Source organism: Corylus avellana, chromosome 5, assembly GCF_965113065.1.
Source record: "Corylus avellana chromosome 5, dhCorAvel1.hap1.2, whole genome shotgun sequence".
Lineage (NCBI taxonomy): Eukaryota > Viridiplantae > Streptophyta > Magnoliopsida > Fagales > Betulaceae > Corylus > Corylus avellana.
The window spans coordinates 27,392,592-27,405,942 of NC_142494.1; the positions used below are offsets into that span (position 1 = coordinate 27,392,592).

Genomic DNA, 13,351 nt, shown 5'->3' on the forward strand with positions numbered 1-13,351 from the left:
AACCTATCAACCATGCTAGCAACGCTTTTGAAAATATGGCAATAACCGCACCAAGATCACCACCACCACACAGCAGCAAAGGGTTCGAGGGGCTTGGCTCTTCGTCACCGGAGATAATAGGCAAAAAGATTTAGCACTCCTCAAGAACCAGTCCACATTCGGTGCCTCGTGATCCAACACAACAGGTTGCAGCACTTTGCACAATTCCTATCTGCCATTATCACTCGTCATTGAGTCTTTGAGAGAGAGAATCCGAATTAGAGTAATTCTGCTTAATCCATACTAGAATAATTCTAAATATTCAATTTTCATCTCTGTTTTATACAATTGGATGCAGTCTTTCTTCAACATTTATCAAGAATAAACCTAAATTCTACTTACCTCTACTCTTCATACTCATTTCACAATGGTTGACCTAAACTGACTTTTTTATGTGGATTATTCTTGTTTGATGTACCAACAAGAGAGGAACAGCTATAATTTTTTGGTCAAGCATGTAGGAACAAATATTGGTGATATTTAGGACCACAGCACAGAATTATCATTAAGCACAAAGTCCAAGAAGATATTGGAGGAAAGTCCATGGAGCAATGGACAATCCGTGGGGCTAAGTACGTTCAGGCCCCACTTGGCACGGGGCAAAAAGTGCAACCCCACGTAAGGAAAGAGAAGGAAGGGATGAGAGAGTCTACACACTCCCACCAATGCTTGTCAGCAAACATCTTATGTGGACAGCCACCTGTCCACCAACCATATATTTTCCTCGTATGGATAACAAACCCCACAGGTATTTTTTTATCTTTAATTATTTAATATTTGATTTGATTCTTCTACTACTTTGGAAAGGATCGAAGGGGGCCTTTCTTTCTCACATCACTTTCCCAATCATGAGGGGATCAGATTACTGATACACACACAGTAGGGTGGACAAAAAAGTGTTCGTTATTAAGAGGATCACAAAATCCATCTGACGTGTCATGCTGCTTTCAGTCAATTTTTGCGAGTGAAAGAGACAATCAAGTACTAAGAGAAGAATCCTTCCAACCAAAAGAATACACGCTTTTGTGTCACATTCACTCACATACAATAAAAGCAATTTCTTGTCTTTTACTCAATCACAATATAAATACTTTTTGTTTTTTTTTTTTTTTTTGCTGACATTGAGGGACAGAATCAATGTTTGAAACTTGTACTTTTCAAAGAAAACAAATGCTTGTAAAGTTGTCATAGAAGCTTCTGCATCTTTTTCAGAGATCTTTTGCTCCCCCAATAAAAATGCAAGGTAAAACAACATGGACATGTGACTAGGACAAAGAGATCTATAATGAAATGCATAGTCAAAGAAGCTTTTAAAAATTCCCCATGTCTGTTGAGGGGGACTCTCCACTCCAGTGAGAAGCACCAAAAATAAATTTGATAATAGAATTACAACCACTTTTACCTTTCTAAATATTTTATCGCCTACTCATTACTTGCTCTTCAAGATGCCAACTCCCTTGTCTACCAGCTCAATGCAGAACCAACCTGAAAAGAGTGGAAAAAGTAGGGGAAAAGAAAAACTACAAAACCATGGCTACCAGATATGCCTATAAATTATGTATATTTGTAACAACCTGAAACTAGAGAAATCCATACCAACGATCCTCTTGCTATTTGAAAAGATTACTTAGGGCATTACCTATTCTCCTTGGAAATTCATCAAAATATACAAGAAATAATATGTACTTTCTCAAAAATGACAATGATTAACCTCAGTTCAAGTTTGAACAAGCGGCCTTTGTCACTTGGGGTTGACTTGCTTTGTATTCCATCAATAAATCCTCTTCTTTCATGATACCAGTATGTATGTTGATGAAAGAGATCATAGGCGGAATATGGGCAATGGCATGGAATGTATGGCATAGATGAAAGGAGGATTTCAGTTGGGAAGGGGATCATTCAGTTGATGATCACAGTGGAAGACATTGTACTCCCTCCGGTAGATTCCTAGGTATTGGATGTGCAATGACATATCTCTGGGGAAAGGGTTTTGGTGCAGGGGCAGCAGGATTAGATGATGATGAGGTTCCGGAGGAATCTGCTGGCCGAACATGGAATTTTGCAAACCGGTTGATGACAGAAAACTTTTCCAATTCCTGGCACTCCACTCTTATGTCTAAAATTGATGCTGCCTTGTCCAATCTGCATCATCAAATAAAACATGTTAAAACATGATTTCTTTTTCTTTTTCTTTTAAAGTAGCTAACAGCATTTTTTGTTTTCTTATTTTTGCTTCTCGGTTTTCACTTTTTCCAGTGATTGTGTATAAATCCCGTGGGAGTAGAGTAAGCTGCAGATCTTCTGGCATGTGTATAAGATTGTGATTGCTTATAAACTTGAAACTGGGTTTGCAACATCCTCATAACAAAGAATTGCGATTCCATTGTTACGGAGTGTCAAAATGAGTTCATTAATGGCAAACCTTGTTTCATACCTTAGTAAGTCATCTTCTAGCTTCTTTGCTCTACTGCTCAAGTCATCCACAACTTCTGAAAAGAACTGGTCATCAATGCCCTCAAAAGATTTGAGCTTCTCTGAAATCCTGAACATATTTTCAGACAGAAGTTATCTTTCCAGAGAGATGTTTTCATTTTATACTTTAGTAATATTCTCTACAAAACAAATTCATGCAATGATTATCCACTTGAGAGCTTAATATATATATATATATATATATATATATATATATATATATATATATATATTTCGTGATACCTTTCTTTTTTGCCTTTAATTTTGCATGAAGAACGTTAAACTCGCCCCCTTTATAAAACTTTCTAAGAATTGAAAGAGAAGCATAAAAAATCCAGAAGAGCTACACTTACAAGTCACTGTTGATCGGTGGTACACGTGACGAACCATTTCTCGTGCAAGAGGTCAGGCTACATGCATCTCCTAGTGATAATTTAGCAACAAAGTATGTCAGAGTATCAAATTGTGAAGCAGCCTTTGCCGAGAGAATGGACACCGGTGCAGGGCAAAGCAATTGCTGCATAAGCTGTGTTGTCAAGATAAGCCTTTTCTTTGATCGAAGCATTGGTGGCCTATCTTCAATCAATTCAGCCTCATCTTCCACCTGCCATTGAAAATGATAACATTACAACCGCTGTCGATACCTAGAAATAAGACAATAACTAAGGATGACTAAATTTTGATATATGACACGTGAGTTGGAGCAAACCTTCTCAATCAGTCGGTTTGTGGCTTGTGCCCAGTCATGTTCTGCAACACTGCAAAAGCAAATGCACTCTTAAATATTTACAAAATGAACGGAGAAGTGACCAGTGATTGCAATAAAAAACTGATAAAAAAAAAATAAGGTAAGAAAGTTGGAACTATTATCTTGTATTTACTATAAATATGAAGTGAAACTGTTAATGCTCAATCTGTCGAGAAGATCAATAAATTAAGAATATAGGAATTTTCTTACACAATTTGTTCCCCTTCGTTCCATCTTCAAAGCAACAGAACATAGCATAAAAGGAAACAAAGCAGTAATTTATCAAACAAAAGGGCTATAACGGCAAGCACCTGATATTTTGAACCCTCTGAGAATCTTGCATAACTTCTTTGTGCCATGGTAGAAGATCAAATGTTTCAATTTTGCGCTTCTTTGGTCTCACAACATCCAAGCATTGATCATTCTCATCTAAAGGCCACAAACAAGGGGCTGAAAAGGGTTCATCAGCTCTGAAGGTGGCATAGCTTGGTGAAACTCTGCCACTCTGACTAGCATCAGCAGCATCTATACCTTCCACAGAAGAAAAATCATTCAAGTTCTGGGAAGGCTTCCCAAAAGAAATCTGCCCTGCAGCAGGCTTTGCAAGCATTGCATCATAGGTTGGTGGCATCTGCCCATTTCTCAGAGCCTCATACTGTTTAAACCAGTGGGGTGCCATTTGAAGATTAACCCGGGAATGTTCTCCATGATTAGATACCACATTACTGGTAGTAGGTTGACTTGGATCATTTTGACCAGATTTGACCATTTCTTGAGAATGTCTATCTAGGAGAGAAGGCTGTGGAGAAGCTTTCAAGCCAGAATCTTCTCTTGCTTCTGTAAAGAAACTTTGCCTTTTGGTATCCCCAGATGATAATGAGTTGAGCTGGGATGCCGAAATCAGTCCAGTATCCAGTTGATTTCTGAATCTGGAATTATATTCATATATTAACCGTGATCCATCCATAGCAGTTACATGCTCAAGATCTGAAACTCTCCTACTTGGATTGGCATCCGTATTCTTCATTGCCTGCACTTGGTGCAGTAGGGAGTAATTCGGATGGAAAACATAGGACGGTTTTGAAGAATGGCCAATGGATCCAAGATTTCTTTCAGGGGCAACAGGGGCATTGTTGTGTTCATGGTGCATCCCATCAAGGTCCTGTTGGTGTGAATGAGCCAACAATGAGCCAGAGGCAAATCTACTAGTCTGTGAAGCATCAAGTATCTCAGATGATATTTGCAGCTGGGAGCTCTCTTTCTTGGGCTGATCTGCCTCATATTGAAATCCTTGTGAATTCATAGAACATGCGCCGAATACTGATGATCCATATCCAACTTTCCGGGAATTTTGATCATTTAGCCTGGGTGAAGCCTGTGAAGTTTCCACACTATCTGTTGATGGGTCCACAGAGGGAACCTTACAAGGTTCCAGACCAGAAAGACGTTGCTGAAGTGGTACATTTGTCCATACATTGTGCAGTCTCGATGAAAATGCACCCTGCTGATGCATGCCTGACATAACAGGAGGCTTCAAGACTGGCTTAGCCTCCAAAACTTCAAATTGTTGACCAGAAGTGTTAAAATGTGACATTTCTTGTGTTCCAAGTTGATTCCTTATATATGGAGGACTAGATGTAAAAGCTGCAACAGAGCTTCCAGGCATATATATAGATGAGGGGATGCTTGTCTGTCCTGAACTACTAAATTTATTCTCCCAATTTGATCTTTGAGATGATTCATGAGATGGCAGCAGAGACTGAACAGATGGGGAAGCTAACCAGGTCTGGTTTTTCTCTCCTGACTCAGAATTGGCTTGCTTTAAATTTTGATTGCTTGCTACTTCTGGCAAATCCTGAGATGAGATGAAAGGGTTCATGTTCGACAGCCGTTGCGATGGAGGAGCTAATTTCAACGTAAAACCTTGAGAAGCAGCAGGGTGATTGTATGATTGACTAACGGATGCTGGAGTTTCTGCCTCAGGCACCAATGAATTACACCCTCTAGAGCCAAAATGAGGTATACTGCTATTCTCCCTTGATTGATCAACCTTATGAAGAAGCTCAAGCATATTTTCACTGCCATGAGACATTATAGAATAATTTGAGACACATAATAGCAGCAAATTGCTAAGGAATTATAGTAACCAATAGGACTAAAGAATGAGCAGAGGAGAACGAAAGCCAGTACAATGTATAAGCAAGGAACGAAATCAGTGTGAGATAATATCAGTTGGCATAACAATTATTACATATCAACCCACATTTCCGAACCATCATTATTTTATAATCAACTACCTTGTTGGAGCAGTAACATTTGAGTGATGAGGACCAACTGATCTGTGAAAGGTACTAGATGTACCAAGATCACCTCTAGAAGGCACCTCTGAGGCTTTTGAGTTAACTTGAAAATCAGGTAAGGGCCCCTGTAACTGAAGACAAATTACATCATCAGGAAAGGGAAATTGAAAGATACAATCAATGGAAATGTCGTCCATGCATATAGAAGACAAATATTCACCTTATCCAAGTTCACGGCACTGCTAGAAACATTATCAATTAATTTGAGCTTCCCTAAATGTTCTTGCTCTTGCCCACTTGATCCTTTGGAGCCATAATTGTCATAAGAGTTGTCTTTTTGGTAGCAAGTCTGCTGCATTTCATATGTTACGCCTGCTCCCACTTGATAATTATGTGAAACATGAGAACCATTACCCATTTGAAGCTGGTTTTTTCCCATGTTCTGGTTTTCCTTGTTCCTAGATATATCAACATGCTTCAAGTAATCAAGCTGATTACTATGTTGGACTTGTTGACTGGTATTCCAAGATGCCTTCGAAGGGCTTGAATTTGGCACAGCAGCAAAGTTAAATATTTGCGAATTTTCTCTGTTGGGCAGAGTACTATCCGTGCCAGAGTGTACTTGCTCCAATCCTCCAGTTGATCTAGAAAAAGAACTTCCCCCACGATTACTATTAGCCTCCCACAGAAAATAATCAGAATCCCTAATCTTGTATGTAGCTTCATTGTCGTCACCTGTCCAAAAATTATTCAGTGTTCTCATTATTATGAATGCCACAAATAGCAGCACTAAAATTATGTGTTCAGGACAAATTGTTCCTACCTTTTGGTTCACTGTAGGGTCGGCTAACATTGTTACTTGAGGCTATTCTCCGCTGATGGGCATCACTCTCTGGGTGCTCAAAAATCTGACCAGCCCATGCACCGTCCAATTGCATAAGTGGTTGAATGGGTTGGCTTCCTTCAGTGGACGGCTTTTGTTTAGGGCTGCAATCTAAACTCTCACCAGTGTTTTGGGGAGACTTGTGAATTGATTCGTGAGAGTCATCCTGGTGCAGAGCGCCTCTCTGCTCGATAGAGAATTGGATGCCTGGCTGCTGAAAGCCAGGGAAGCTAGAGCTCACACTAGAATCATTAAACACAGGAAAAGGTTTTGAACTTAAGCAGGAGGTACTGAGTAGGTTGTTATCAAGCCAACTTGATTGTTGCTTTTCACTATCCATAACATTTGAAGGCTGATTATCAGTTGAGAGTTCTGTATTTTGGAAAGTCAAGCCACTCCACTCCTCCTGTAGCCCAGTATCACTGCTAGAAGCTTCTGCTACAGCAGACTGCATAAGAGCACTCCAGCTTCCACTTTGAGTAGAAGGAAATGCATTTGAATAATCTGTATGTTCCAATGCAGTCCCAAAGCCTCCAGTGCCAATGTCAGTGCGTCTGCCAAGAGGAGCATCCCAGATGTCATCATCCATATTGTACAAAATCTTCTCTTCCATTGGATCCAGGGGAACCAAACCCTGAGGAGGGCCAAGTTGCATATTTGTTTGCTGCAAGCTTCCGGGCCAACCAGCTTGCTCTTGCCTTCCATTAGATTCCGTTGGTGATGCATTTTTTGGATGAGTATTCCCCAGCTGGAGGTTCCCTGAGATGACTGCACTATTCAACCCCTGAACAGGAACCTGTCCGAACACATTGTTTCTCTGAAATCTTTGTTTGGACATGAAAGCTCCTTGGGGGAAGCAAACCTGCTCTGGAGAAACGGTAACCTGATCACCTACAAAAGGGCTACTGAAGCCCGTTGACTGCGTAATAGGCTTCTGTGCTTGACCACTAGCCTTAGTCAACAAATTGGTAGAATCGTGAGACATCCCTTGAAGATAAGAATATTGACTCAAACTACCTCTTGCACTTGCAATAGGCGTACCATATAAGGATGAATCAAGCTGCTGAGAAGCCAGACCCATGGAACGCAAAGCCTGGCCCTGATCTTGTGAAAATAGTCCTCTGTTATTAGATAGACCTTGCGCAGCAGGAGATGTACCTCGCTGCATCCAGTTCATAAACATAGGTGATGCATCATTAACAGGTGTTCCATTGATTACAGGTGAAATCTGAGCCCCAGTAGCCTGTTTAGTCACTGCAGAAATCTGGTTTGAAGAATTCTGTTGCCTTAAGTCACCAAAGTGCTGAAGTTGTTGCTGCCTCTGAAGTTCTTGCAGCTGCTTGAACATTATGTGCTGCTGCAGCAACTGCATATCATTGTACCCAGACTGCTGCATTAGGTGAGTATGTTGAGTATCTGGTTGTTGGCCCCCCACAAGCTGCTGCTTCCCTCCAACAAAGTCGAAGTCAATGGAAGCTTCAGTAATTTCCGACCTTTCTGAATTTGTCGTTAGGGTGGGACTATCTCCGGATGCATTTTCTTGCTGTGATATAAGGAAAGAGAGGCCTCTAGAAGTTAAATTATGTGGATCATGAGCTGCATTTTCACCCAAAAACTCTGACTGACTTTTCCTTGCCTGGAATTTCTGGCGTCCAAGCATACATTCATTTGAATTCAGCTGTTGCTCTCTGGACAAACTGTTGGAAAAGTCAGGTCTTGGAGTAAATTGTGTATAGTTTTGGTTGAACAACACATTCAAAGATCCATCACCGTGTCCTTTCACAGAATCTGCAAACATCAAGAGAAATACAGTTTGTTCTTTAAAGACCATGAAGTGGCTGTTTCAAATTACTATAAGTAAATTTTGACTCAAATACCTAATTGTTGCAAGCTGCAGTTTTTCAGATTGAAACCCAAAGCTTCCCCAGTCTGCCTTTGTTTTCCAACCCACTGATTGTAGTTGAGAACTGGCCAATTGCTATCCACAGCTTGAGATTGATGCTGACCTTGGGAAGAATTCTCTAGCTCATGTAAGTTGTGGATCCTATCTTCAAATTCGTTACCAGGCATTAAAAATACAGCCACCAAGACTTGCTCAGCTACTTGTTTTTGTGGAAAGCAGTTTAGCCCATATATAACAGCATCATGGATCAAACCACCTCATACAAACAATCCTACAGTAGGGTACATATGTTAGACTTAATTCAAAAGGAGTATCATATGTTTACTCAAAAAATGAAACTTCAAATTGGAAATATTCTTGAATCTGTCAAAACATTACCCTGCACAAGAATGCCGCAGTTGATAAAGGAGAGAGACGTGACATAGTGCAGGGTAATTGCTAAAAGAGATGGTAGCATGTTTTAAACTGCTCCTAACAAAGATTATATAAATACAAATTTATTGTTATTTTTACTTTTATGATAATTATTAAAAGTATGAAAAGAGGCATACATAGAAACAAACAACACGTGAAGCAAATGCTTGTGTAAAGTAGTATCACACTACTTCCACAATGCCAGATGTATAATTTTTAAATTTTAAACCAAGTTTCTTTCATTCAATTCAGCATACGATACAGATAAAACACATTATAGAAGCCACACCACAAATATCGGCCAATTATTGTCTACAAAAACAAGAATAAAAAATTCCATTCAAGTCCAAACATCAAATGTGCTCCACTTGATTCCCAATAACAAGTAATCTAGATGAAAAAACAAAAACCCAGAAAGTTCGAAACTCCCATCACTTCCTCTGCAAGTTCTTAGTAACCAAGTAGAACCATAAAATTCAAATTTATGCTCTTGGATTGTTACATTCCTGACCCACTAACAACATCTTAATTTTACTCACAAATATTACCATACTCGCATGAGCAACTACAAAGTGAAAAATGAGACCCACCAGAAAAAGAAAGGAAGGAGAAGAAAAACCACGAAGGAAACCATGGACCATCACCAAAAGGCAAAGTAGGCAAAATTTAAGCTAATGTGAGCTCTCTGAGGCCAATATAACATATCAGCAACAAATAAATTGCACTCAGATACTACTTTCTAGGCTTAAATCCATAATTCAAGCATACACAGCACCAAACACTTTAACTCAAAACCCTAAAAAAGAAACCCCAACAAGTTCTCCACCAAAGAGACACTGTGACCCCAATTCTTAAAATAACACAAACAAATTAACCATGCACAAACATTTCCAGGCTAATTCAACAAAATTGAAAGCAAAAAAGCACAAACTTATGAAGTTAATTACAGTTTTTCACGCTAGCTGAGCAACAAACAAGCTGGGAAGTGAAATTACTGGAAGGCTCAGAAGGCTGAGCAAGTGGAGGAGGTGCACTTGGAGCTCAAGAGTGTGATCTGAGCTCAGAGAATTAGGGTTCTTCAACGGCGTCGTTTGCTAAAGGGTCCTTTTCAGTAGCTGATGAAAGAGCCGTGGTTTTGTTAGGCTTAATTTACAGTGCTATAAGCTCCTAAACGACGACGTTAATGGCAGCCTCCCCGAGCTCTCTCTCTCTCTCTCTCTCTTAAAGACTTGCAGAAGAGTGACAAAGTTTGGATTTTCGGACCAGAGCCGAAGATAAAGCGATCGAAACGGTGACGACTAAAAAAATTTACTCCATTTTTCAACCAAAAAAACGCCGCTCTAGGCTCGGTACCGGGCCTAAGGTTCGTTGTCAGGCTCGAAATCCGAAGCCGAGCTAGGGATGAGAAATATTTCTGTGTTTCTCGAATGCATGTACGTAATGGGATTTCAACGATTTAGTACGATATTTAGAAGATCAACGGTAGAGATTTGAGGCGAACGTACGCTTTGGTTGTTGTGGTATCCGTGTTCGGAGGTTCGCGGAGAAAAAGCGGAATGGAATATGCGGATACCACGCGCTTTTGGATACGCGTGGGCGTGGTGCACTTTATTTTTCAGGCACTTTGGGAGCTTTGTAATTTTCTTTTCTTTTTTTCTTCTTCTTCCTTTTTTTTTTTTTTTTGTAAATTTCATTGTTGAGATTGTTTACAATTATTTTGGATTTTAATGTGATTTATTTTTCCCGCCGCCAGGTTAAGCAAATCAAGTTGATTGATGAGATAAATGGTGGGGGTTAAGGCCTAAGGGAAGGATTTTGGGCCTCGATTCATGATAAGCCCACTTGTCACACAAAACTTTTCAGGCCCATAAGAGAATGCCACATAAATGTAAACTGGTGACAGAGTAACATGAATTAGGTGGAATAGCATCATCATCATTTCAAATTCCTTTTAATTTTTTATTTAGTGCATTTTGAAGGGTAATGCATTTAGTGTACTACCATTATTAAAGCTTTTAGACAATACTACCCTTCAAAATACACTAAATAAAAGAAATGAAAAGAATTTGAAATAAATAAGATAATTTTCCCGAATTAGGTGGGTAAAGCTGAGCATCAACTTAAATTAGCATAATTCAAACTCAAATTTTAGGTTATACAATCAAGATGAAATGCCCGTTGTACCGAGTCCCATACAAATACCTTAATACGATTCAAACCCGATACACAATATTTGAGATTAATAATTTTTGACTCGATTCACAAACTCAACATCAACACAATACAAAATTAGCAGAATAAAATTAAAAAATCTGATTTATTTAATTAAATAAGTTAAAATTAAAATCATATATATAACAAGGTGACACACGCTGACGTTGCAAGATACTCTCGATAAGGAGACGTTGACTCCAGTCTCTTCAGAGAGTGACAGAGAGAGCACATGATCTTAAGATTTGAGTAGGTGAAACATTGACTAGAAGGCCTATCAGCAAGCCCTTTTCCTTTTTTGAGAGCATACCAATTTTTTTTATAGCAGAGAGCAGCTGTACAAGTTCTCCTGATTTTTCTTTTCAGAGACTCAAGTTATTGGATAGTGAGCATGCATACGTTGCCCAATAGAGATTAAAATAATAGTGAATCCTCCCAAAGTACTGTCACATTGTACAAATACCAAAAGTTTGGCATTTTAAATGTTTATTTATTAAAATAATTGTGAGATTTGGGTTTTGAATGGGGGTTGGGAATCTCTCTTAACAAGAACAAGATGATCAAGACTTCTTTCTTTCTCCTTGTTTTTATATGGGTTGCAAATGAAGACAGCTTAAATGCATTAAAGGATAATCTCTTAAATAGAATTATGGAATTATATTTAGAGCTTTGGCTTGCAGTAATGCAGATACTCCATGGCTGTCAGCAGAAGATTAAAAAAAAAAAAAAAAAAAGATTTCCAAATGAAGGAAATGGAGGGGTCAGATGAAAGGCTAGCTAGGGTGTCCTACATGATTGATTGTGATAGTTGCATGTAAGATGAGATGGAGAACCCGAGAAGACATGAAGTCACATAGGGTTTCTGGTCAATGAAGCCTGGCTACAAAATTTAATGCCCCTTTGTGAATCTTTCTTGCATGCAAGCATTGCTGACAGACCATTCACCAGCCGTCATAGGTACCGAGTTAGGAAAAAGACACATTTTTCATTAATTTTGTTATGTTTCACTAGTGTTTTTTAAAGGTGTTTTTTTCTTCATAATAAATCAGTTCAGAATTAGGAGTTTTATTTGTAATAATTATGAATCATTCTAATTAAGGATCGGATTAAGAGCCCTTATTTGATTTTTCTTTAGAATTTCTTAGTAAGATTGGACTTTAGGCTAATTTTCACCCACCCAATCAGAGACGGATTTAGGGGGGACTGGGGCAGCCCTGGTCCCCCCAAATTACAAGAAAAAAAAATTAGGCAAACAAAAAACAAATAAGCTAAAAAAATAATAATTTAAAATATTTTTTACTAATTGATCCCTCTCAAAAAAAAATTTTAATCCTGAGTCTCCCCTAAATTTAAAGCTGGCTCCGTCCTTGCACCCAATTCATGTTTCTCTGTTGGCATTCTCTTATGGGCCAGAAAAGTTTTGTGTGAGACAAGTCGGCTTTTCATGAACCCAAGCCCAACATCCTCCCTCCCCTTAGGCCAGAAAAGTTTTTAATAGGGTGCACTAAAATGAAAGAAAAAAGTCCACTTACCATTCAATTGACTTTGAGCCTATTCAAAGAGCCAGAGACCGATGGAAAAGGCTGGTGGGGAGAATTAGGGTTGACAATTTTGACAAGATTCACGAATCCAATACGAAGTTAACATGTATTGGGTTTGAACTTATCGGGTTTGGGTCTTAATCGGGTCTACCCGATTAAGACACGATTAAATTCGTGTCTGGCAGGTTGACCCACCAACCACATTTAATAAATGGGTCAGCCAGGTCTCGGGTGACCCGCCATACCCATTTATTTTTTATTTTTTTTTAAAAAAAAAAAACCTATGTCTATGTGGGTCTATATATTAAAACATTATATTTTAGAACTTTTTGTTGAAGAATGCAGCTACTTGTACGGTTATGATAAATTTAACTAGTCCTTTGGCCCAAAATATCCTTTTATTAAATTATTTTTTCCAATTTTGATTAAGGGTTTTTTTAAAAGGGTCGGGTCATGTAGGGTTGTATTACCTATTTAACGCAAGAGTCGTGTCAAATCGTGTTTATCCAATATGACCCGGTTATACTAAACGGGTTAAGCGGGTTGTGTTGGATTACTTGGATATTTTTCTTGTTATAATCGTGTCAGACTCCTGGGTAGTGTTCGTGTCTAGGGTAATCGGGTTGCGGGTCTTAACGAATCATAATCGTGTCTACCCGATTATCCGTTTTGCCAGCCCTAGGGAAGAGGTTGTAATTCTTGTTTAGATTGTTGTCTTTATGATTCATTACGCCACGTCAATATTTTTATAGTTTCCATTGTATTTTGCCTGAAAAAAACTAAATTCAAAAGGCCTCTTGATGCATTGCAGAATAATAAGTCGCAAAGCCAACAAACACA

At 38.9% G+C, this 13,351-nt stretch overlaps 1 protein-coding gene across 1 annotated transcript; it reads right to left on the reverse strand.

Moving 5' to 3' along the window:
* Positions 1 to 1,320: 1,320 nt before the first annotated feature.
* On the reverse strand, positions 1,321 to 10,063 carry LOC132180444 (uncharacterized). The gene is made up of 10 exons (XM_059593267.2): positions 9,755 to 10,063; positions 8,320 to 8,616; positions 6,383 to 8,230; positions 5,780 to 6,294; positions 5,557 to 5,690; positions 3,571 to 5,337; positions 3,221 to 3,269; positions 2,865 to 3,115; positions 2,474 to 2,581; positions 1,321 to 2,181 (listed from the first exon to the last, which is right to left on the reverse strand). The coding sequence occupies exons 2-10, from the start codon at positions 8,510 to 8,512 to the stop codon at positions 1,950 to 1,952; spliced, it is 5,097 nt and encodes a 1,698-aa protein (XP_059449250.2). The 5' UTR covers positions 8,513 to 8,616; positions 9,755 to 10,063; the 3' UTR covers positions 1,321 to 1,949.
* Positions 10,064 to 13,351: the final 3,288 nt, after the last annotated feature.